The sequence below is a fragment of the Artemia sp. Qi Xiang Cuo genome, chromosome 10 (genome assembly GCF_049724085.1).
Source record: "Artemia sp. Qi Xiang Cuo chromosome 10, ASM4972408v1, whole genome shotgun sequence".
NCBI lineage: Eukaryota > Metazoa > Arthropoda > Branchiopoda > Anostraca > Artemiidae > Artemia > Artemia sp. Qi Xiang Cuo.
In genome coordinates, this window is record NC_142803.1 from 48913280 (window position 1) to 48940623 (window position 27344).

General features: G+C 35.9%; 1 protein-coding gene across 1 annotated transcript; it reads left to right on the forward strand.

Moving 5' to 3' along the window:
- On the forward strand, window positions 1–26083 carry LOC148947845 (uncharacterized). Its single transcript, XM_089096022.1, has 4 exons — window positions 1–524; window positions 1348–3301; window positions 8051–8137; window positions 25964–26083. The coding sequence occupies exons 1-4, from the start codon at window positions 1–3 to the stop codon at window positions 26003–26005; spliced, it is 2607 nt and encodes an 868-aa protein (XP_088952148.1). The 3' UTR covers window positions 26006–26083.
- Window positions 26084–27344: the final 1261 nt, after the last annotated feature.

Sequence of the window (27344 nt, forward strand, 5' to 3'; positions counted from 1 at the left end):
ATGTCAACATCTAGAAGAGTTTCGGAAATTCCACCTGATGTAAAAGATGAAGCACTTATAGGTAAAGTGGAAAAGAAAACACGAAAAACGCATCAAAAGCTGACAAGAAAACATAGAAACTCTGAGGCTACGGAAACGAAGTGGTCGGTTGAAAAAGGAAAGACAGGTGGTAATGAAGAAGACAGAAGCCCTGTAAAGAAGCTGAGGCTAAAAATAAGTTCCACAAGCGATAGATCTTCAATGGCACATTCTAAAAACTGTATTCCAATATCGGATAAACCTCTTGAAACAGAAATCTTGCCAGATAATTCTACTTGTATAAGTGAAGTAGATTTGTCTAATATTTCTCTGGGAAAACAAAGCTTTTTAAATGGTCAAATTCAGCAATTACAAGATGAATTTGACGATGTCACAAGTGAGGCTCAATCGTCCAAGAGCCATGAATCAAATTTGCTTAAACAAGAAAATAACCCTGATATGCAAAGCACGGTATATAGTCCTGTTTCAGAGGCTTCCTCTCCAAAGTAAGTATCTCCTTCTGACTAATATGTGTATTCGGTTTATTATTAAAATTCTTGCGGTAATTTGCCAAAAATCTTTTCTAAAGGTTTAAAAAGTTTAAAAAGACGTAATTTGAAAGAACTACGACCTGTTTTTATATAGAAATGTTTTTATGGGTCACTTCTACATTTCGAATCTCCCAGCTCTTGTTTGTGGAATTGTATAACTTCAATCAAAGTTTAGCATGAATGGGAAATTATATTTTTTATATACCCAAAAATATCGTAGGAATTTGCCAGTGAGAAATGGGTTGAATTTGTTTACCTTTTAAGTTTCTTTTGGAAGAGATTAAACTTTGTTAAGATTATTTGCTTATGGTTTCTTTTTTCAATTTGAAGTGTTTCTTTTAAAAGAATCTTTTCATAGGTGACGTTTTGCATCAAAAACTCTTCTTAGGAAGTTTCCCGCAGTGTTTAGACAGCATTGAGCTGGTAGACAGTTAAAAGAGCAAGTTAAAAAGAAAGTAATTCAACATAATATTTATATGTTTGACGTTAGTACTGAAGAAACATTAATACTTTCAAATCTGAACAATGGAAATCTCAACAAAAAGTCAAAAGATGGTCAAATTAACAAACTCTTTCAAAAGAAAAAAGTTCCTTAACTACAAGGTCTGTAAAAAATTGTTTTTTGAAAGAGGTGAGTTTAATCATTAACAGCAGCAAAGATCTACTCTATTTTCTACTTTCTTTTCTAAAGTTTCGGCTTATGGATATGAAATCACACCTGTTCTTATTACGTTTAAATAATATCCAAGCTAATAAATTTAATTAAATTTATTTTTAGGCCCAGTTCAACCTCAATTGCTGATATTTCGAATCTGGCAAGATTTTTTCAAAGACGGTTGGAACTTTTGAAAAATATAGATTCACTGAAAGTTGAAAATTCAGAACTTGATGAGAAGCAGAAGAAAATCACACACTCACTTGAACAAATGCAGGCGCTTGCAGAAAGCCTTACGAAACGTTTGAATGATACCATCATCAATGATCGAAGGGGGAAAGAGCTGGAGATAGAAATCCGTGAAACTAAGAAAAGACTGGACTCACTCCATGATGAGATTAGTTCTATCAACGATACTGAGCTTGTCAATAATGAAACACTTTATAAAAGCAAAGTAGAAGAATATCGAATTACATGTGCCAAATTAGAAGAAATTAAAAAAAGTATAGATTCTCATAAAAACTCAGCTGAGTATCGCTCCATTAGAGAGCGTATAGCCACAAAACAGATGAAAATAATTGCCTTAAAGAAAGACCTTACTGTTTTGAATGAACGTAAATGTAGAAACAAGAGCAAGGAAAGTACACTTCAGAAAGAGTTAGAGTTGATTAAAACAGAAATCAGCAATGAATGGGCAAGACGTAATCAATTTTACTCTGAAATCGAAAATGAAATTTCAGTTGTTTTTTCGAGCCCTGCGGTTCCCCTAGAACAACCGCAAAATAATTTTTACTCGAACAAAGGAACACCTCCTAGTCCAGATTCGCAAACAGCCGAATCTTCACCACCTCACCCTTCTTCATCACCTGTCTCTGGTGAACAAAAAATGTCATCGAATGTTTCCTCTCCTGAGGTGCCTGGTGTGTCTACAGGAATTCATAGTAAAAACAATCTTGGGAAATCTGTGAACTGTCTCCGTTCACCTAATATAATTGCTACTGGAACTTCAAATCCAGCGTGCATTGAAAAGCAACTTCAGCTAGAGCCTTCTTCTGATGACAATCTATGTTCCTCAACAACCATCACCTCAGCTCAACCAAGTCCTAACTCTGTGATAGCGGTTGGTAACACTGTAGAGAGAAAATCGGTTATAAGCAGGCATTACCCTGTTGAAGATTTACAAAAATATATAGAAGGCTATCTGAGCTCTCTTGAAACCAGTAGTGAAAGAAAGAACAATTCTGATAAAGAAGTTATCTCACACGAAGAAGTTGAAGCAGCACAAATAAACCAAGACGATTTGTTTTCTGAAGAAGCAAAATCACAATTTTCTCGCTTAGTTGCTTATGTTTTGAGGTCACTACCAGAGACAAATGAAAACATATTGCTGCAAAGGGATTTAGTTATTTCGTTAGTTCAATATGAAATGTGGCCGAAACTGTATGTACAATTGCAGGAAACAAAGCCTTATCTTAGGTCTGTTGATTTTTCGGTGTTCAAGGAAGATTTAGAGAAAATTGAGGCTTCAGGCTCCTCAGCCACAATCAGTGTCTCTGTTGGTTTGACAGATTACTTCGAAATTCCCTATAAACCAATTTCTGAATCCAGTTACTCTAGTGATCAACGGAAAAATCCATCTGCTCAGAAAAAAATTAATGTAGTTCACCCTCATCAAATGGAACCAGTAAATGTTGATGCTAGAGTTTTATATTCTTCTCATGATAACCACCATCATACTCTGTCAGCCAAGGTGAATATTCAGCGCACGGAGACCACGCCCACGCGTCCGCCAATAATTTGTAATGAAACCAATGGGGCCCAAATGCTAGAAGACGAAGTTATTATTCTTGATTTTCAAAATAATGGTAAATTATCGTCCATTGCTCCTACTACTCATAATGACAGTCATAAGAAGCAGGCCTACCCAGTATCGAGAATGAATGTGCTAAGATCACTATTAGATTCTCCTGTAGTCAGTCCAATGTCGCATCAAAGTGGTAATAACTCTAGTGCACTTCAGTCTGTTTCCCCTGCAGCAGAGTATTCTGTAATTAACATGAGTCTAAGAGACTTCCAGGTAAATCCTTTTTTCCATTGTGTTAGGATGAGCATTGGCTTCAATGTTGCATCTAAATATAAGGTGTTAATATGTTTGATGACAAAATTTTAAAGAAAAATGATAATAGTCATAATAAAGTGGTACATGGGTCACCTTAATAGTGGTACCTTAAATATTAAAAGTATTTTACTGGGTGGGGAACATTTACCAAAAAAGGAAATTTATACCACCTGTTTTTCAGATCTCAGTCCTCTGGACCAGGGTGAAGGAATCACGATAATGTTATAACCAAAGAACACTGTCACCACATTGAAGGAGGTTGCCTTTTTGAACGCCATGTTACTTTTACTTTGCCTGTTACTTTTTCAGAATGAAACTGTGTATCTTTTCTCAAGCCAATGGACAGAACTCTTCAAACCATTGGCTGAAAGCCTAACTTTTTAGAGAGTTAACATAAGTTATTAGTCCAGTAGATGAATGAACCGATTCGGATCGAATTGCAAAAGAAATAATTCCTTAGAAATATTTGAAAAAATAATATTCCGAATATTAAGAGTTGATCCTTGTCTCTATACAAAGCGTTTATGGGGATTAAAAGATTGTGAATAGTATGATGCGTGTGAAATGTCTTTTCTGTTGAGAAAGCACACTTTGAATTTGACCCCTTGATGCTGTGCCGAAACACCCTGGTGACAGAAGCTGATCTTTGATTTTGACTAATTTATTTTATTTAAAATTAAAACTGGGCAAGTTTTAATAGTGACAACTAATACTACTACTACTAACAACTCACCGCAGCACCAAGCCGCCTGAGGCCAACACAGCTACGCACGCTCCTCCTCCACCCCAATCTATTCAAAGCCTCCCTTTTTACACCCGCCCGCGAAGTTCCCATTTCCTTTAAATCTTTCTTTATGACGTCCTTCCACCCCAGACGGAGACGACCTGCTTTCCGTTTAGCCCTAGATGGTTGGCCGAAAAGAACAATCTTCGGTAATCTGTCATCCTTCATCCGCACAACGTGCCCTAACCACCTCAACCTTTCTTTCATTATAGCCCTAGAAAGCGGTATTGAACCACATTTTTCGTTTAGCCTATTGCTTGAAATACGGTCAGTCAGCCGGGTACCCAGAACAATCCTTAAGCAATTTCTTTGAAAAATATCAAGCAAGTCTTCATCCGTTTTTCGGAGCGCCCGTGCTTCAGAGCCATATTTGATCACTGTAGTCACTGTAGCTTCTATTTTTCTAACCTTGGTTTGCAGGCTTATCTTCCTATTCTTCCAGACTTTTTTTTAACTGTGAAAAAACACCCTGAGCCCTGGCTATTCTATTTTTAACATCTTCACTGCTCCCACCATCTTTACTAATAATACTACCAAGGTAAGTTCAGCTGCCCACCTGATCAATCTTTTCATTACCCAACGTCCCCTTTTCATCTTCACTTATTCCTAGCTTTTAGGACTTAGTCTGCCTAACATTAATTTTCAAACCAATTCTAGCACCCTGAACTCGCAAAACCTCTAAAACTTCATTCATTTTCCTCCCCATTTGATTCCGTGGTCTCCCATTGTCTTTCCTGTGCTCCTTAAAACAAAGTCCATAAAAATAATCCATATAAAGGGGGATAGAACACGATCTTGCTTAATTCCTGATTTAATACAAAACCAGCAGCTAACCTCATTTCCTAGTTTAACCGCAGCAGTGTTATTCTCGTACTTAGCACTAATCACTTTAATGTATTTGTCTGGTATACCATACAAGGATAAAACCTTTACTAAAGCTCTAACTAAATTCTGTAGGATGTAACTAAACCCTGAGCAACATTTGACAAACCTGTGGTCCATTGGGAGTTTCTTTTCGGAGACTGACTTTACAAACCCATAAACACAGAAGGTTGCCATAAGCAAAGAATTTTTTGCTAATAATCTGCTTTAACTGCTATTATTTTTTTTTAATCTAAGCATTGCCGTCACCTACACGAACAAATTTTTTCAACTAAATTCAACAAGGGCCAATCTTGTAATTTAAGACTTAGATTTGAAAAGGATTGAAATTGATTTTTTGTTTTACTCTTCACCTTCTTATTCAATACCATTTGAGTGGTGCCTGCAAATCGGAGTTTTGATTACCACAGGGGGTGTCAGATAGTTCCAGCGTAGAATGTCTGGTTTCGTCGTCATCCTGATAATGCTGAAATAGTGATTATGAACAAGCAAAAGCAAAAATTAATTAGTTATAACAAGCTTTATCTTCAACTATGAAAATATTAGCCATAATTTACCAAGAACTGGTATATCATTTTAGACATATAGACAAACATAACTGTTTTCCATCCACTGCCTTCGCTTTACATTTGTTGTCTCAAAAGTAGCCAATGCTTAAAATTTAATCCTGGACTTTCTTCTAACGCATTTGAGTGTCTAGTTTAGTTACGCCTGAACCTTTCTTGCCACCTCTATTATGTCTGGCCCAGTTGGAGTCCATTTCCAAAAGAAAGGAGGCCCTTTTATAGGGCTATATAAATATACCACAGGGTAAGTATATTTGTGGCGTCTGCATTTTCTTATTAGAGTTATTTTTTCTCTCCATCTCTCGTCTAGAGGGCTTTAGTTGCAAATTTTAAATCTTCGTCTTTCCTTTGCTTGTGATGCTACATAACCACTCTAATTATTCGGGTTAGCCTTAGCAAGGACAATTCTATTCTTTATTGGGACCTATAAAATTTCATATTTTCGAAGTGGTTCCACTCATGAAACACACGGGCATGGTAGTCCCTTACATACAATTGTCATCAATTTGTATTCCCTACGCTAAATTGTAGGGGCATTATTCTAAAACGCTAAGTCCATAGCTTTTAGCCGATGTAAAGCTGAATTAGAAACATTTTTCGCTATTATTAGGCCTTAAATTTTCTTGTTCCTACACACGTTTCGATGGTGCTATTGGATTTTCCTTTATGCAATGTTTTCTATTTGATTTTTATGGTACAAATTCTTGAATATTAGGTAATTCGGTACTACTACATTGACCACTTAGCATTGATTACTAACATTACTAATGGTACTTTTAATCGAATTCTAGTTGCTTAATCCCAATTGCTAAATTCTAATTTTGTCTTCTGATTAGTTTTTCGTCTTCCACCAGACGGAGTGAAGTCAGGACATAAGTTGTTGCCCAATATGGGGTCAAGAGTTGAGACTTGTGACCTCTATCTTCGCCCAAGGTTAGGGCAGCTAATAACGGTAAGGATTGCACGAGGTAACTGAACCTAACAGAGGCATGCATACTGAGAGTGAAGAGAAGACATATAGCACAGGGTATAGTGACTGAAGCAGATTATTTTGATAATACATTAACTAGCTCACAGATAATTCAATACATAATTAAATACATACGCTTACATCAATTCAAAGAAATCCAAAATCCTGTGGTGATGAAAGGTCAAAGATATCTAAGAGAAATCGCCCGCTTATCAGCAGAGCTGGAATATATACTATACTGTCTCAACCATATATATTGTTTCAAGCAAGGATGTGGTATTTCCAAATTTTCTAACTCAGCTACGCTTCTTGTAAGATTTTATTTAGTGTGGCCATTGCCAAACGTTTTCGTAGTCGAACTGAAAATTTATTTATGTTATTAAAGCCCATTTCTGACTAGAATGGTCAGCTTATTACAAATGAATATTTGCACAGTTTTTCACGTCTTAGACTTAAGAATAAGAATATAAGATTATAATTGTTAGTCATCTGTTGTGATGTAATATCATAGGAACTTACATCTGCTTTTCTCATGTTTAATATGGCTTTTTAATTTTCGTTGACAAGCTTTTTCTCGGGAAGTTTTTTTTAAAATCATTTCTGTCCGCTTTCTATTACCATGTTTTTTTATTACTTAAAATAATGAATATTTATCTATTTTTTGTCTCTGGTGTATGAATGACACCCCTCGACATTTTCCAACGATTTTACCTTCAAACCTTTTGCATTTTGGAGACTCGGGATCAAAAATGCCCACTTTTCTCAATAACCAACCTAATACATAATGGGTAACTTACATACCGTACAACACTTGACCTTGCACCAGTGGGGGATTTGGTTATCCCCGGAGGCATAGTTAATTGACTTCCCGACTATTTTGCACAAAATCGCTGTTCCAAAATTTGGGAAATAAATAAATGATCATCTGGTAAATTATTTAAAATCAACAGAGGATATAGGACATATACCTATGACATTAACCTCAGAAAGTATTGAAAGAATAACCAATAAATAGGATCACCACCATATTTAAGAACAAATACAGTACTTGAAAGCTTATTTCATTTTGGACTTTCATAAGTATCACTTTCATAAAAAAATAAAAGTAGCTGAGGCTTGCTCTGTGTTAGTATTTTGACTGTGTATAACTACAAAGCTATATTAGCTCACTCTGTATTTGCCAGTGTTCAAACTTTAATTTTAAAAATACTTTAATTTGGTATATCTTAAGAAGAATTTGTGGTGTTTGAAAAAAAACCCACTAATCACTTGCAAGATTCCATAAAAAAACATAGCCATCTGGAACGTACTTATGAAGTTCTTTTATGGAAGGGGAAGAATTTGAAACAACGCACAAGTTTAATAACTTTCGAATAACTTTTTAAAACTTGACAAAAGATGGAATTGTAAAAACTCAAGGATTGTGGGAACAAAAGCTTAGAAAATCATGATTACGTGCCAGACAGTGAAAATTTTAACACATTTTGATCTGATGAATTTTCCAGGCTCAGGTGTGTGTAATATGCAGGAAACAAGCATATCATGTGTGTAACGCATGTTTGCTGGCCACATACTGCTCTCAGGACTGCCAGGTGAGTCTCTCTCTGTTTTTGGCAAAAGAAAAAAAAATCCAAGACTAATTTAGGGCATATGGCCCTAAAGTACGTGGCAATATTGACCCTGGAGGCGTGTTAGCTATACTTTTCGTCATTTTTAAATTTAAAGCCTATCTAAGCTTACTACTGTTTTCAACGCAACAAAATGAACTTAATGAAATCGTATTCCCGGAATTGCATCAAGGATGCAGAAAACATTACAAAGAAAAAAAAAATTCAATAGTTACAAATGATAATTCTATGGAGCCAGCTTAACTATCAAACTTGATAAGACCAAGAGAACGACCTGGACAAATTAATTTCGCAGTGGTGAAAACCAGCAGCCTGAACCATCAAATGAGTCGAGGCCAATAAGGGCAAAATATGTTGTCACATTTATGTGAAAAAGTGGAAAAATTGAAGATTTTCATGCGTGGAGAAGTTAACATTAAATTGCTTTAAGAGCAAAAAAACTGGTATTTACAAAAATTCTTGTATATATTTTGACAAGGGATTATAACAATTCAAACACCTTAAAAAAGAAAACCGAAATCATATACCCTCGCACAGCTGCTTTTCAAAATGATTCGGATGGTTATTGGGTTCGGAAAGTTGTCCCTTGCCGCAGCCGGGATTGAACCCACAAACCTCTGATCATGAAGCACACTTTCATCCACGGTACTGTGACAAGATGTTCAATAATTTGATTTTTCCACTAAACTGTGTATATACTTTGGATAAAAGAATTGTAATGGTAATGCAACTGTTTATTACAAGCCCTTGGGACCCTTCAACGTTCTCTGTGTTCCCTGGAGAGCCATCAATTTTCTCGAACAAAGAGTAGCAACATGCCGTTTGTTGCGGCTGGGTTTCGAAATCGCCCACATAGTTTTTTCTTAAAACTGGCAAATTAACATTTCTGGCCACAAGAGCGATCTAAATAGGTCACAACTTTAAGAAAGAATTTGTTTGTTCCCAGGCTGGTTGTATCGAAAATGTGGTGAACTGTCATGACATAAAGAAAAGACTCAGATTTTCTGTGGTTAGTAGACAAGCGACTTTGAGAGTTCATATATAGAAGAGAGACACGACAGAATAAACACCAGTAAGCTAAAATACTCAGATTGTCCATATATTGTCCATATAAATTAAGAATCCATGTATAGAAGCCTGCGGAGTCCCAGGGCCTGGCGTCTAATTTGGCGGGCTCCCAATTTAGTAGAAAAACCAGTTTTTCTACTCTAGAAGTCCTAATTTAAAGATTTTTAGGTTTGAAAAGGGTTTCAGTATGTAGGAATAACATCTAGGAATCTAATAGTTTGATGAGAAGTTTGAAGTTTTATCTGAAAAGGGCACAAAACTCCGATTTTCCGAAATTAGAGCATTTTCACCTACAAATTTGACTCAACAGAAAAGTTACCTGTTTTCGACGCAAGTCGGAACCCAATTCGACACGTGTCGAAATACTTGGGGAATACCTATGGGCGGAACCTGGTGTATTCGACACGTCAAAATACTTGGGAAATACCTGTGGGCGGAACCTGGTGTATTCGACATTCATATTCTTTTTTCTTTGTTTTACTTCTACTTCATTTAATGTATAAAAATATAAAAAAACTATTCAAAAATTAAAAGTAATAAAGCTAACAAAATTGTTGCAAGTGTGTAGTATTTAGTATTAACAAAATTGGCTAATCATAAGGAGTGTGATATTTTGACCTAGATCACATAAATCTTCTTTTTTCTAAGTGTTCCATATATGCCACAAGAATAGCATCTCCGAAAACTATCTGGAATGGCCTACTTCCTGTCAGTTTTAATGGTCCAGCAAAGATTTGTTCATTGTTGACAGTGTAAATGTCGTCAACATTTGGCAATTTCAAAGAAATTGCCTTTGTCAGGAAAGTCCAGAATCCTACTAACAAAATATGGAGCCTCACTCCTTTTTGTCGCTAAGAAAACCTCATAGTATTTGTCAAGCTGCGGTTCAACTTCCGACCCAAATTTAAGATTTTTTTTTAATTTCATTGATAAATGCTAAGGGAAGAGAAAAATAACTTCCATGTGAACCTCTACAGTTTTTGGCAGTAGCGGGCACCCATAAATTCAACAGCTTTATTTTCGTCAGTGGATCCTGGAATTTCGAAACCAATTATTTCTCATTTGTTTTACATATTCAGTGAAGTTTCTACAGAGTCACCTATTTCTCGACAGGGCCTGTTGCTGTCAGTCAGAAATTTTGACAAGGTTACTACCAGATATTCGCAAAAGAAATGAAGCAATTTATAGAAGCCATTATCTACGTTTGAGTTTGACTAAAGCAACTTTTTTAGTGCGCCTGGTATTCCACTATATTAAACAAGAATTTTTGACACTTGGAACCTAGTTTCGAAAATGTAATATTGGTTGCCATTTTAATTTAATTATATCAAGAAAAGCTAATGCGACTGGAATTCAGATAAAATCAGAGGTATCTTGATGCATAGGGGTTAATCCCAACTTTTTTTTGCAAAAAATAACCAAGTAACAGCAGTTTGAACATTGCATACCTGCAAAATTGTCAGTAGCTCCTTTCTTGTCCAAAACAGGAAAAAGATTGAAATAAATGTTGTTTTCATATCTTGGTGTACCGGATATTGTGTCAACGTTTCTTGTCGTTGAAATAAAAAAACGGCTTCAAGAGATGTTGCTCCATGTCATGGCTAAGTACAGTTTTCCCGTTTTGAAGGAGAATTTCGACAGGAGTTCCAAAATTGCACTGTCGAATCATCGGTACAGTTAAAAAAAGAATCTATTTGTAGAAGCCTGCCGAGTCCCAGGGCCCGGCGTCTAATTTGGCGGGCTCCCGGTCGAGGATATTATCAACAACAACAGCAACTTGGTGGTTTGGAATTTGAAAGTAGAATTTCTGGATGATTTTGTGCGATAAAACATTTATTTCTACTTATATACAGCATTTTCTACTTATATTTATCCTTAAGTATTATCTTATGTAGATTCCCTTAAGGCTGGACTCGGTTTACCTGGACTCTGAAGCTGGTGATATTTTATTTTCTATTCCCATGGGTTTAAACAAATTTAAACAATAAAAAACAGCTGTTTTTGTTTGTAAACAGAATTAACAGGCTATATTCAAAGTGACTCTGTTTCTTCCAATTTAGTAGTTTTCAATAGCGCACAGTTGCCAGGCTCTAATTTTCATTGCCACAGATCATTTTGTCTCAGCCGTTTTTGCACATTTTCGGCGATATTCACGCATATTCTATTTTTGGGAGGAAAACTAGCAGAAGTGGGGAGGGCACCTGCTGCAACGGCCGTAGAGGTACCTGCCGGGTCCTTTGACCCTTAAATTGCGGGGAATAGGTAGCGGGGATCTAAGCTTCCCTTATATTCCCTCGGCGTAAAAGACCCGATGTTACGGCCCGCATGAGCGCATCCACGAACATAACCACAAATGATGGCAGGTGAAAAGCTTGTCCTTAACCCGCTACTGAATTTTGTTTCTCGTGCTTTCATATCTGGTAATCGGTCTGATGAGATTACGAAAACAGCGGCAGAATTTTTCAAGAAAGATGAAATCCAAGTGGCGAAAGAATTAATATGGAGGGATTTTGCTATTAGTACTCGTATGAGCATGAAAGTTATTATGACTGACAATATCTCTGACATTCTGAAATTGCTCAAATATTGCGACGAAAAGAAAATTGCCCTCCCTAAATACGTCATCTATGAGCCAGATGAAGTACCCATTGTTCCTGGAGAAGTAAGCGCTGTTATTACTAGGAAAGTAAACGAAATGTGTTCCAAGCTAGAGAGTTTTATCGAGCGTGGTCGTCCCCCTGCTCAGTGGCCGCTCAGCGGTTCTGGATCCTCGTTTCAGGGGCCGTCCCCCACACCCCAGCCGACCTACGCAGTTGTTCTCTTGAGGAACCCAGAAATGAGAAAGGAATACTTGGATAAGGTATGTGGTGACAATTCCTCTAGCATTGTTGAACTGCGAGCGTTGAAAAGTGGGTGGCGCGTGGTACTAGCCGATAAGAAGTCTGCTAATGCCGTTGCGCAGGCATTATGTGCTAACGATAGATCTGTTGAGGCAAAAGTGAAACAACCATATTTCTACGGAATAGCACGTCACGTTCCTGCAGATATGAGCGATGAAGAACTCTGCGAGATTATTCTGAACTGTTTGAGAGCTTTGCAGCTGGGTAATTCTAGGTCGTTCAAACTTCAGTTCTCTTCCAAAGTGGACCTCGAAAATGCCATTAAATCACCCAATCTCTGAATATCTGTTTCTTCCAATGAGATGTTTCAATTGTCAAGCATTTGGTCACGCGGCCAAATTCTGCAAGAACGAAGCCACGTGTTCTAGATGTGGGGATAACCACAGTAGCACTAAGGACAACCCTTGCAGCAAACCGATTAAATGTGCACTCTGTGGTTCGGACAAGCATTCTTGTTACAGTTTCAGCTGTCCGGAAGCGCAAAAGTTACTTGCAGTTAAGAAATGAATCGCGAATTAAGTCTGATTACTTGGAACATTAACGGAAATGTAATAACAAGCTGCCTATCCTCAAATTTATAATTCACAATGATAACATCGTATGTCTCCAAGAAAATTTCCTGATTTATGAAGGGACTGAACTTTTAAATATCGGTGATTCAATCGATCTTTTTGCTGTTGGTGCGAAATCGAGTGGTAGTGGCCGGCCGTCAGGTGGTATCGCAATCCTTGCTTCAAAGTCTTTACGCGTGACAGTTTACCAAGTTTCCGATAATTTTATTGCAATCAAGGTTGAACGGACAATAATCTTCTCAGTTTATATGCCTATGGACTACAAATCATCTAGATCATATTCCAAGTTCGTTAGTGCTTGTCGGAAATTAGCAAACGCTATTGCAAATTGTCGCAAACAAGATTTGTCGTACATTGTTGCCGGAGATATGAACTGTGATTTGATGAATCCGGAAAGACCTAGATCCCAAGTACTCTTGACTGCACGCTCTGATCTAAACATAATGGAAAATGATCTCGATTTCACGTATATGCATAACTCTGGAGCAACTTCACCTCTTGATTTTATAATGTGTTCTCATCAACCAGTTCCCCTTTGCCAGTCACATGTGGATACGTCGATCAGCGCATCTGACCACTTACCAGTTAGTTATGTTTTCCCACCTAGCATATCTTCGAATTACAACCCTGATCTACCCAGTGGAAGAAAATGGCATCAGAAAGTTATGTGGGATAAAATTAATACCCCTTTGTACCAGAAGGTATGTGACGGTATTTTAGCAAGAATTCACGTCCCTTACAATCTACTTCATAAATCTTCTTCAGTTGCAGCAAGTGATAAACAAGTACTGATCAATATATACTGTAGCGAAATAGTTCATGCCGTGCAGTGTGCGGAAAAGGCTGCAGTACCCATTTGTCGTGTTCGGATTGGCTCGGAAATATCCCACTGGTCCGATAATTCGGATCTTGTAAATGCGTGTGCGGACGCGAAATTCTGGTTAAGAATGTGGATAGATAATGACCGACCAAGGCATGGTATAGTGAATTCCATCCGATTATATAATAAGCGAAGATTCGCAAAAACCCTCGCTATACATCGTGCTATGATTATTGAATGTGATAGTAAATATATAAAGCAAGAACCTGAAATTTTCTATTGAGCTCGATGCGAGTCTTGCGGAATGTGAACGGGAAGTTGGTTTTGTTGTTTCTAATTCGTCAGTCAGTGAGGCACTCTCGAAACTGAAGAAGAAGTTGTCGATGGGGGGGGGTAGGTAACCTGTGCGGATTGCATCTGCAAGCGGGAAGTCAGAACCTTGTCGAGCACCTTTGTCTCCTGTACCAAATGATTTTTAATGCTGGGGTTGTTCCAGACCTATTCTGCATGGGGGTAATTACTCCTGTACTAAAAAAAGGAAATGACGGGGGCAGTGTTCTTCTTACCACCCGATAACTATCGCGACTGTACTGTGCACGTTATTTGAATTGCTTATTGTAAATAGGCTTAGTGCTATATGTAATACCCCGGATAACCAATTTGATTTTAAAAAGAACATTAGTAGAGAACACGCGCATTATTTGATTGCTAATTTGTTGATTGACGCCGATGATTCAAATGAGACTTTGTATTTTGCCGGTCACGATGTAAACCGCGCGTTTGACTCCAGTTCGCACCTTCAAATATTGTTGTCGGCTCGGAAGCGTGGCGAGTATAAGTCTATTATACGCGCGCTGAGGAATATGTGTAGTAATTTAAAATCGCGTGTAAATGTACCGTGTGTTAATGCTTTAACCCTATCTTCTAGTCTTATACGCGTAGAGAAGGGAATACGCCAAGGAGCACTTACTTCACCACCGCTATTCAATAATAGTAGTATTTCACCGCAAGAACCGGTTCAGTCTACATGTATCTTTAGAGGTCTCAATGTTTCGCTGATCGATTATGCCGACGACATTTTGAACGCAAGTAGAACACTTGTTGGCATCGAAGAGAATTTCCGTGTTTTGAGTAAGGAGTACGATAACATATGTCTTTCTTTCAGTCATTAGAAAAGTGAAGTTCTTGTATATAATAACCGCGTTAAAGATAGTGTACCAGTTGATGATATTTTCGGAATTTATACAATTAAGTCTTCATCTAAGATTATGTACCTCAGCCTTCCAATTTGTAGCGATCTTAAAGAAACCCGCGATTGCCTTGTTTCATTGTTCGCTGTAAAGACACGCAGAGATTATGGAATTCTCGTTTCAATGAAGTGCCACTTTAACCGTTTTCTACTTGCAAGGGTGTATAATGCTTTTGTTTTGCCACATGTGCTAGCCCTATCTCCGTTTTGGAAAATATTTACCTCGTCTGATCGCCGCAATGTTCGGTCGATTTTCTACAGATATGGCAAGTATCTGCTTCGTCTTCCAGTTTGGATGAGGAATTCGAATATATCTCTGAAGTATTGTATAGCCGACCCGCTTATAGCTGTACTGAATCGCCGTGTTCGATTTGCAAAGGCGTTTGAACCAAGCCTCTCTTCATTATATGTCGCAATAACTTAAATTTGTCTTTTTTGTTTGTCGTAGGAATGTTCTTAATCTTGTTTTTCTGTAGTTGAGTTTTCTTCGGATATTTTGTTGTTATTTGATGTTACTTTTTTTTCTTTTCTTGTACTCCATTTACAACATTTTGTATGTTTAATAAAGGGTAATGAGATAATAATAATAATAATAATATATATATATATATATATATATATATATATATATATATATATATATATATATATATATATATATATATATATATATATATATATATATATATATACATATATAGATATATATATATATAATATATATACATACATATATATATATATATATATATATATATATATATATATATATATATATATATATATATAGTATATATACTACTACTACTACTAACAACTCATCGCAGCACCAAGCCGCCTGAGGCCAACACAGCTACGCACGCTCCTCCTCCATCCCAATCTATTCAAAGCCTCCCTTTTTACACCCGCCCACGAAGTTCCCATTTCCTTTAAATCTTTCTTTATGACGTCCTCCCACCCCAGACGGGGACGACCTACTTTCCGTTTAGCCCTAGATGGTTGGCCGAAAAGAACAATCTTCGGCAATCTGTCATCCTTCATCCGAACAACATGCCCTAACCACCTCAACCTTTCTTTCATTATAGACCTAGAAAGCGGTATTGAACCACATTTTTCGTATAGCCTATTGTTTGAAATACGGTCAGTCAGCCGGGTACCCAGAACAATCCTTAAGCAATTTCTTTGGAAAACATCTAGCAAATCTTCATCCGCTTTATATATATATATATATATATATATATATATATATATATATATATATATATATATATATATATATATATATATATATATATGTGTATGTATATGTATAAGCGTGAAACTACCACGAATCAGCATCGATAAATAAATGAAACCCAAATGAACAGTAATTACAATAAATAACCGAGTCAAACTCAAAACGAGTAGAAATTAACATGAGTAGGGCTCAAAACCCCTATGCCTTCCCAAGGTCAGAACATAATTTGCACTTTACCGAAAAAATATGAATGTTTTTACTTTTATAATTTTAATAAATCAAATAATATTAACATTTTGATTACTAAATATCAGTATATGTATACTAAACTGAAAATGCACGTTCGTTTGCATTTTTTTTTCCAGTAAAGTACAAATTGTGTTCTGGCCTTGGGAAGGCACAGGGGTTTTGAGCCCAACTTATGTTAATGTCTGTTCGTTTTGAGTTTGACTCGGTTAATTATTGTAATTTCTGTTCGTTTTGGGTTTCATTTATTTATCGATGCTGATTTGTGGTACGCTTGGTATATTGTTTGATTTTATTTTTGCCATTTTTGGTTTAACGGAGTTCTTTACTTTTCTTTGAAAAACTTATTTTGTGGAAAAAGTTTTTTTAATTAATTTTTGTTCGTTTTATATTGACATAGTCTTTTCAGGGATAAAGAAAATAATGCTTTAAATCTTTTCGTTTTTTTAAGTCTTTATAGTTTGGCCTGCTATTTGTATGCTGGAAAAGAATTTTAAGCAATTCTTAACAACATGCACCCTTTTAAAAATCTGGACACAAATAGTAGCGTTTAATTTAGTTTCATACCTCCTCTAGTTGACCTGAAATAGAAAACTTGATACCATCCGCAAAAAATTTGTTTACTTTCTTTGATAGCTTGGATACACTTACGCTATTTTGGTTTGGTTAAATTTTAAGAGCAGAAGTAGCCCCGAAAGTTTAAACATAATACCCTCAGCTGTTTTTGGGATGCTGCTGAGATTTCTTATAGGGAATTAGCATTAACACAGTGCATTTTGATTTAATCCTAAGGTAACATTTAGTTTTTAAACATAATAGGCAAAAGGGAGGGTGGGCGTGGTAGGGGGACTAGTTGCCCTCCAATCACTTTCGACTATTTAAAAGGGTATTAGCCCTTTCTATTTTCAATCGAATGAGCCCCTTTTCGAAGTTCCTACGACAACTCCTTCGATACGAAGTGCCCTGGTCTAAACAAAAAAAATATTACATTGTACTCTCATCGATCTATACTATAAAAATGTCAAGCCTTTCAATCAATTTCAACTATTAAAAAGGGCACTAGACCTTTCAATTTCCAATAGAATGAGCCCTTCTTGAGTTTCTACGACAACACTTTCTATAAACACCTTATTTGCTGCCCCCAGGACATGAATTACAACCCTTGCCCTGAGGGCTGTGAGGGGGTTGTCATCTTCAAAGACCTAATTTCCAGAATTTTCAACTACGTTAAGCAAAACGGCTGTCTCAAAATTTTGATTGGATGTGTTCGGGGAAATGGTACTAAAGGCACTAGCCCTTTCAATTTCCAATCGAATGAGTGCCTTTGAAGTTTATACGACAACGCTTTCAATAAAAACCTTATATGCCCCAAGGGCATAACTTACAATCCTTGCCCTGATGGCTGGGGGGGGGGTTGTTATTTTCAAAGACCTAATTTCCAGAACTTTCAACTGTTGAAGAATATTGTGATCTAACAACTTTGATTGAATGTGTTTGGGGAAAAGATTGCTATGAGAGGGGGGTTAGTTGCCCTCCAATCACTTCTGACTATTAAAAAGGGCACTAGCCCTTTCAATTTCCAATCGAATGAGCCCTTTTTGAAGTTTTTACGACAACGGGATATCATCCTAAAAAACTTTATTTCTAAAACTTTAACTACGTTGGACAAAATAGCTATCTAAAAAATTTGGATTGGATGTGTTTGAGAAAAAGGTGGGCTTGAGAGGGAATTTAGTTGCCCTCGAATCACTTTCGACTATTAAAAAGGACATTAGCCCTTTGAATTTCCAATTGAATGAGCACTTTTTCAAGTTTCTACGACAAAGCTTTCAATAAAACCTTATATGCCCCCAGGGCATAACTTACAACCCTGAGGGCTGTGGAGGGAGTGCCATCCTCAAAGATATAATGTTTGGACCTTTCAACTACATTGAACAAAATGGCTATCTCAAAATTTAGATTGGGTGGGTTTGGATAAATGGTGGGCGTGGAAGGTGTGTCAGCTGCCTTCCAATCACTTTCGACTGTTAAAAGGACACTAGCCGTTTCAATTTCCAATCAAATGAGCCCTTGTTGAAGTTTCCACAACAACGCTTTCTGTAAAAACCTTATATGCCCCCAGGGCATAACATACAACCCATGCCTTGGGGGCTGTGGGGGGGGGGTTGTCATCCTCAAAGACCTAATTTTCAGAACTTTCAACTACGTTGAACCAAATGGCTATCTCAAAATTTTGATTATATGTATTTGGGGAAAAGGTGGGCGTGAGAGGGGGGCTAGTTGCCCTCCAATCACTTTCGACTTTTGAAAAGGGCACTAGCCCTTTGAATTTTCAGTCGAATGAGCCTTTTAGAAGTTTCTACGACATCACTTTCTGTAAAAACCTTATATGTCCCCAGGGCATAACTTACAACCCTTGCCTTGAGGGCTATGGGGAGTGTCCTCCTCAAAAACATATTTCTATTAGGAAATTAACTACGCCGAACAAAATGGCTATCTCAAAATTTTGATTGGATATGTTGGGGAAATGGTGGGCGTGGAGGGGGGTTTGCCTCTCAATCGCTTTTGACTATTAAAAAGGGCACAAGCCACTCCAATTTCCAATCGAATGAGGCCTTTTCGAAGTTTCTACGACAACTCCATCGATACGAAATGCCCTGTTCTAAAGGAAAAAGAAAATAAATAAAATAATACATTGTGCTAACATCGTTCTTTACTTAGGCAGCGCGATTGCACTGCCTATGATTAGGCCAATACAAGGAAGACAAATTACTATCTAGTTCCTCAAAATATGATGGCCACGATTCCAGACTCGGACTCTCCATTTGTTTATTAATATTGACGGCTGAATTCAGGTTTTTTAAAGCTGTCCAAAAATCTCGTGTCTTACAAGTTTTGTACAATTGAACAAGTTTTGAACGATTTCTTTTTCTTTTGATATTTTTTTTTAATTTTTTCGTTGTGTATATATTTCTGTAAGTGCTGTACTGTTGATTTTTCATGATCCTCCGACTGTAATTTATTAAATATAAATTCAGCTGCAATCAAATGTTTTTACATTTAGCATAAAAAAAATCCGCTGTATAAGAGTTCTTACGTCTTTGCAAATATGATGACAAATTAAATTGGAGAAACGAGGCAAATTTCGTCGTAATGCCATCTGCCTGGCTGCCGCTTGTTTCAATATATTGAAGTATTCTGACAATTGTTTGACTTATCATTTCAGAGGAGAAATGATGTTGTATATCTAAGCCTCCTTGAAGAGACAACTTATTTAAAAGGTCGTGACGAACTATTCAAATTTTTATTAGGTCTACAATGGAGTGCAACCAAAGAGAAGTTTCCCTTTGTGTCACAGCAATAGCTTCAGTTGCTACAACAGCATAAATGTTAAAGAAGGCGCAGTTATGAAGAAAGGTGTGCGACTGTTGTGTCCCAAAAGAGAGTATAGAAATTTTGGTTTATGTTTAATATTTATTCTGTGATACTCCCCGCAAAACCCATCAATGCCAAAACTTCCATTTTCGATAGCTAACCTAGTTCTACCACAGAGCTCAATGAGCTATTTAACGCATTAATTAACCCTCCTATCTTCACTTTGGTTGCGCCTGGGATCTTGTCAGAAGACGGCATAAACAATAAATCCTCACCCAGAAGAAAAACTGCAAATCATTTTCGTTAGTATTAAACATATTTGACCTATTCATCCATATAGTAATCTGTTCATCAGGGATATCCTTTTGGCTGCATAAATTAAAAGTCAATAAAGTTTTATTGACGTTAGCATCTCAGAATATGAGATAGAGTTTGTCAGATTGTCTTTTGAAAGGCTCAATCACGAATCACAATTAAATTCCATTTTCATGACACTACATATTTTGCCATTTTTTAAATGGGGCAATAAGCATTTAAATGCAAAGTAAAAGCATTTAAATTGCCGCGGTCAATGTTGAAATTGTTGTTTCCCTTTGGGCTATCCTTTTGACTGCATGAGACTAAGAGTCCATCAAACAGGCTGACACTAAAACCTCGTGAATCTGGGTCGCAGAAGTAGCTAGCAACCTAGTAAGAGACGATCACGTCCCATACTAAGAAATACAATAGCCCATAACTCCTAAAAATAGTGTCAGATCGAAACACAAAGTACACTATTAGAACTGACTTTTCTGAAACTTCTATATAGGAAACTTACAGTCTCGTGACTTTAACAACAAAGAAAATATGTCGACTTGAAAACAAGAAAAGTGGCTTGATCTACGATATTCTGCATCGACGGCATCTTTTTTCACTCAGCTAGCTCAGCACTGGAAATTCATAGAGAGCTGTTTAACGGCTCATCTTAAAGGAAATTGCTACATCTACTGCCTTTTGTATTTAAAAAAACAAATGGTTTTAAAGATAGAATCACGTTTTTACAAAAAAACTGCATTTTCTTGTACAAGCTTGACGAATGACGCCCTTATCGTAGGTTGTATCGTATATGACGTAATAAGTGAATGCAATATTTTTACACGTTTATCTTTCGACAAGATAATATTAGAAATGCATAATGGATAGATATAGTTTATTACAAATGGGGCCTATCTGGGTCGAAATTACATAAGGGGTCGACATAGTTCATTGTGAGTGGTTCTAGGCGTTTACCCCCCCCCTGGCGATTACCCCCGGAAAATACTCCCCCCCCGGTAAATACCCCTCGTGGAAAATAAGGATTTCCAAATTTGAGAACTGTATTTGAGTTTTATTTTTTTAATTTCCGTAGGGGAAAGAGTTTTGTTACTTGTGTATTATGGGCAACTCACTCAAGTTTACGCCGTGTAAAACTCAAGAACAAAACTCATTTCTCTGTTAGTTTTTCCATCTTAGCGCGAGACAAGACAAAGACAAGTGACAGAATATATGGGAAATATACAATTTGGGCTATATATTTGCATATAGGGGGGTGAAGTATTTGGATAGCTTGAATTCAAAAAAGAATTCTTTCTATGTATATGGCCACTAAAAATACACGAGGTACCTGGAAATTTTGTTAACTAAAAATAAAATCCCAGTATAAAGTAAATGTAATGTTTTATTTAAATGTTTTTTCCAAGTGTTAAATGTTCTATTTCAATGACCGTGTTTCCAAGTATTAAATACTATTATTAGGTTAATGTAGTGTTTCATTTAAGTGTTTTATGATGATTGCTGATCAAATTTTATATTATTTATGCCTTTCATTTATGTTATTTTATTGTGTTCATGGCCGTATATTTGGAATTAAAAATCCACTTATTTATCTATCTATCTAATATGTAGAATAATTGTACCAAACACATTTTGCATGCAGACCCGCTATACTTCCCCCCCCCCTTTAATATGCAAATATATAGCCCAATTTTATTTCTAAAGTAACGAAAAACTGACGAAAAAACCGGTGGGAAATATATAATTTTGAATATATATTGGCACATGGGGGGGGGGGGTAAAGTTTTTGGATAGTTTGAATTAAAAAAACAATTCTTTCTAGGTATATGACCACTAAAAAATTACAGAAGAATAGCGTGGTATCTGGAAATTTTGTTACCTAAAAAAAAAAAAATCCCTGTATAAAGTAAATGTAATTTTCATGTAAGCGTTTTTTCCAAATGTTAAATGTTTTTTTTTCAATGACCATGTTTACAAGTATTAAATACTATTGTTACGTTAATGTAGTGTTTTATTTAAGTGTTTTATGATGATCGCTGATCAAAGTTTATGTTATTTACGGCTTTCATTTATGTTATTTTACTTTGTTCATAGCCATATATTTGGCTTTAAAATACACTTTTTTATCTATCTATCTAATATGCAGAATAATTGTACCAAACACATTTTGCATGCAGACCCGCTATACTTTACCCCCCCCCCCCTCCTAATGTGCAAATATATTGCCCAAATTTATTTCTAAAGTAACGAAAAAACCGCTGTGTCCTCGAATTTTACATAGCGTAAACTTGAGTGAGTGGCGCATAATACACAAATACCAAAGTTCCTTCCCCCTACGGAAATAAAAAATAAAATTCTCAAATTTGGGAAGCCTTATTTTCCGCGGGGGGGGGGGGGGGTAATCGCAGGGGGGGGTCCGGGGGTAATTGCCGGGGGGGGGGGTAAACGCCGGTCATCATTATGAATATGGATTATGTAAGGTTCATTTGTATCATGGTCGTAGAAATAGCTGAAAATTTTATATAAAGGATCGATACAGTTATTACTTTTCCTTAATAAATTTGTAAAACAAAGTCGGCCAGATTGCCATTGGGAAGGCTTATTTAGAATTACAATTAATTATCCATTTCATGACCTTTAACAGCATTTACATAATGCTGAAATGTCATTATGTATTTCAAATGCAAAATAGTTTTGCAAATTTTGATGTTAATGTATTCCTTAGAGATATCCTTTCAACTACACAAACTAAGATGCAATCAAGTATGTTAACATTAAAATTTTAAAATTGTAAAACAGGTTTGGTCAAATGGTAATTAGAAAGATTCATCTACGAATTACGATTAGATACCGTACTTTTACCATCTCTAACTTTTGCAGAGACTTCATTGGTCAGTTCATCGACACTTTTGCAAAAGGAAGAGTTGAAGCAGTCACGTTTCCCAAGGCTCCACCTTCCAGAGAATGGTGCCATAATGAAACAGAAGAAATTTGAAACACAAATCTTTAAATGTGAATTGCCTATTTTTCGAGAGGAACATGTCTTTCGAAGCAATCAGCTGTTGATAGAACACGTGTTCTTTTCGTGCTGATTCTATGCATCCTTTCTCTAGGTGCTTCCTGAAACTTTGGTTTTGACACTGTGATAATACTCAAGTATCAAGTTGGAATACGTATACTTTAAAGCGTTTACACTGCCAATAAATTTTATAGCTTGTAGTAGAGAGCCAATTTTTAAGTGCGTTCAGATTCGTAGGATGCACAAGGGTCAGTTGTTTGCCTTATTTAATTTTGTTCCCAGTATAGTTTTTGGTACGAGTCAGTGTTACCAAGTCGGACTATTTTCTGCCAATTGGACTAGAAAAAATGGATTAAGCTAATGTACATAGTTTTCGACAAAACGTAGAGCTCATGATACCAAGAAACCCAAGTGCAACACCGTTGAAGAAAAACTAGATTCAGGCTATTAATGGATGTGTGATTAAACGTTTTTTCAGAAGAAAGGAAGTAGTGACAATAAAACATAGAAAGAGCAGAAATTATGCTATGTGTTTAGGGGGCTGCCACTTACTCAGCCCCGTTCCAATACTCGCTTTGAAGTTTGGCCAGTACTTTCTGAAATAAGTTCTAGAATGCAGCCAATATAGCTAGCTGGTAAATGTTAGTGTTTTATTTTTCAAGTGTCTCTGAAAACCCTTAAACTGAAAGTGTTGCTGCTTAAAACACATGTTCCCTCTGAAACAAGTACTTTTGAGACAGGCCTGCTGCAGCATGTTAGTAGTAATCAACATTATACTTTGAGGACTTTATGTTCCATCCGGGTTTTCTGGTAGGTAATTCTATTCTACAGGGGCATTACACCCTTTCAAAGAGACGGGTTTTCTATTGTGACATCGATTTTTTGGAGGTCAAACTCATGGATACATGTTTATTTTTTATTTTTATTTTTTTAACTGGTATTTTTTCAATGAAGCCCATAGCATTTTGCAGAAACCCGTGAATGTAGGACTGAAAGTCCAATTACTAATCAAGTTAGTGTGACCGCCATTTTTGATCTGGTTAAGTGGGTATAATCTGGTTTGGTTTGTTATTGCGAGAGGATTACTCAATTTACATCTTAGTGGTAACTGGGCAATGACTAAATGAACATTTGAAGGAGAAGAAAAAAAAAGCGGTAATTACGGATTGGATAATTTTAAGACGAAATGACCTAAAATGGTTTTAGAGGAGATAGAATGAATGTGTACTGTATAATACACAAGTGATGATTTGCACAGTGTTGTCAATTTTAAATAGTTTAGAAATAAAAAAAATTAACAAGAAATGTCTGAAAAGTGTTTTGAGGAGTTGAGTTGCACGAGGGTTGACTTGCACGAGGGTTCAGTTACATGCGGATTCAGTTACACGGGGATTAGTTAAATGGGGTCGAGTAGCACGGAGGTTCAGTTGTACGGGGTTTCGGTTATACAGGGGTTCAGTTACATGGGGGTTCAGTTGCACGGGGGGTATCTGCTATAAAAAACACTTCATTCTAAACAAATACGAACATTTTGAAAAGCAGACAAAAAATTGGACACTAATCAGAATTATTTAGCATTTGCAAAAACGGGGTAATTAGTGATTGGAAAATTTTTTAATGCTTTTACAATCGGAGATGTTTGATTAACCTTTTGCAAAAAAAGGGGTAATGGGAATTGCGAATTGGAGGTAATAATTTATTTTAGTAAAGTAATTATTTATTTTTAGTAAAGTAATAATTTATTTTAGTAAAGTAATAATTTATTTTAGAAAAGCAATAATTTATTTTAGTAAAGTAATAATTTATTTTAGTAAAGTAATAATTTATTTTAGTAAAGTAATAATTTATTTTAGTAAAGTAATAATTTATTTTAGTAAAGTAATAATTTATTTTAGTAAAGTAATAATTTATTTTAGTAAAGTAATAATTTATTTTAGTAAATTATTGTTTTTAAAAAATAAAGTTGTGAGACAAGGTCAAACTTTAGCGTAAAGAACGATGCGTTGAGGAGGGGGCAGTCCCTTTCATATAGGGAATAATTTCTGTTCGTTTTAATGTCGCTCCTTACTTTCAGTTTAAAAAACTTGTTTTTTTATTTAATTTCTGATCGTTTTTTAGTTAATGCAGCTTTTATTTGCATAAAACTTTTACTTTTCTTTTGCTAAATGGATGTCTTTACAAATTAACTTACGTAACTAACTTCTATATTCGTCTATTTTTCTTCTGGCCAAAAATACAAAGTTGCAGATTTTTGCGGATATGAGCTTTTTTTTCTTGCTCTTTTAACTGTTTACCAGCTCAATGCTGTCTAAACACTGCGGGAAACTTCCTAAGAAGAGTTTTTGATACAAAACGTCACCTATGAAAAGATTCTTTTAAAAGAAATACCTTAAATTGAAAAAAGAAACCATAAGCAAATAATCTTAGCAAAGTTTAATCTCTTCCAAAAGAAACTTAAAAAGTAAACAAATTCAACCTATTTCTCACTGGCAAATTCCTACGATATTTTCCGGTATATAAAAAATATAATTTCCCATTCATGCTAAACTTTGATTGAACAAATATTAGACAAATCTACTTCACTTATACAAGTAGAATTATCTGGCACGATTTCTGTTTCAAAAGAGTTATCCGAAATTGGAATGCAGTTTTTAGACTGTGCCATTAAAGATGTATCGCTTGTGGAACTTATTTTTAGCCTCAGCTTCTTTACAGGGCTTCTGTCTTCTTCATTACCACCTGTCTTTCCTTTTTCAACCGACCACTTCGTTTCCATAGCCTCAGAGTTTCTAAGTTTTCTTTTCAGCTTTTGTTGGGTTTTCCGGGTTTTCTTTTCTACTTTTCCTATAAGTGCTTCATCTTTCACATCAAGTGGAATTTCCGAAACTCTTCCAGATGTTGACATGAACTTGTTGTTTTTGTTTTTAATTTGTGTTCGAATGACCTTTGTCTTATCTTTAATGTATGTCTGACAAGTTTGTTTCTTTTTCAGGCTAGAAAACTTGGGGGAATGTGTATCACTTCCATTACTTAAAGAGCCATATTTTACTCTTTGCTTTTCCTTCTTTGGTTCGCTTATTTCACACTTGGAATAAAAGTCCAATTCGACATAATGAGGATGTAAAGATCCTGATGCCATCAGAGCACAGGACTTTAACTCACTTTCTGTTAGTTTGTTTATCACTACTCTAGAGAACTTTAATTGTCTTCGAATTCCAGGTATTTCAGCGAGGCTAATGAAACATCTTTCTGTCATTTTTTTATTTCCTGAAATGGAAATTAAATTTAAGTTAATAAAGATTGTTAACTTTAAGAGCAGCAGTTTATATCCCTACTGACTTCCCTTCATGGCAGATAAAAGTAAGGAGAGACTAGTTTTTTTGGAGTTGATTTGCACGAGGGTTGACTTGCACGAGGGTTCAGTTACATGAGGATTCAGTTACACGGGGATTAGTTAAATGGCTTTATTATATCTTTTCAGAACAAGTTATTATTTTAGGGAATTATTTCGGTGAAACAGTTAGAGATATTTTAAAAGAGGATTTGAGGGTGAAACTCTGTGATCGTTATAATACACAAGTTCCATTTGAACAGCGTTGTGAGGTCCCTTACCACAACCCCAAAGGGCTCTGATCCCTCCAGCCCAACCCCAAACGAAGCCCCCCGTCCTCAAAGGTTGTTTGGGCTCCCAAAGGGTCCCCCGGCCCCCCAAAGACTTCTGAGCCTCCATTATAATACTTTTTAAGGCTTTATTATATCATTTCTATTTTTTTGATAACTTGATAGTTGATTTCAATAAAATGAATTCAAATATTTTGTCTATGAAATAGAAGCATATTCAATTTGAAAAAAGATATTCCATTTTGCACAACTCTGATCTGATTAAATTGTCACCGACAATGAGATTTAATCACTGCTAAGCCTATTGTTACTGTGAGAGACTTACCTAATTTACAGCTTATTGTTAACTGACAAGAATTTGGTAACAAAAAATGTGCAGTTTATATAAAAATGACTGAATTACAAAATCAAAATTAAATTGTATTTACTACTTTTCATTTAAACTAATGCAGCTTCAATAAAAAATTTGAAATTATTTCGTTTCAACTATTACAGTTTCTATAAAAATGACTGAACTACAAAATCAAAATTTAATTAGATTTACTACTTTTCGTTTAAACTAATGTAGTTTCTATAAAAAATTTGAAATTATATCGTTTAAACTATTGAAGTTTCTATAAAGTTAAGTTAAAAAACTGCTCACAAAGTTTAGCGAAATAAAAGCGTCTATTTGCAACATTCCCCTTCATCTTCCAAACTGTAAGAAGGAACTGAATGTATATCATCCCATTTTGAAGGTATTTTATACGTTA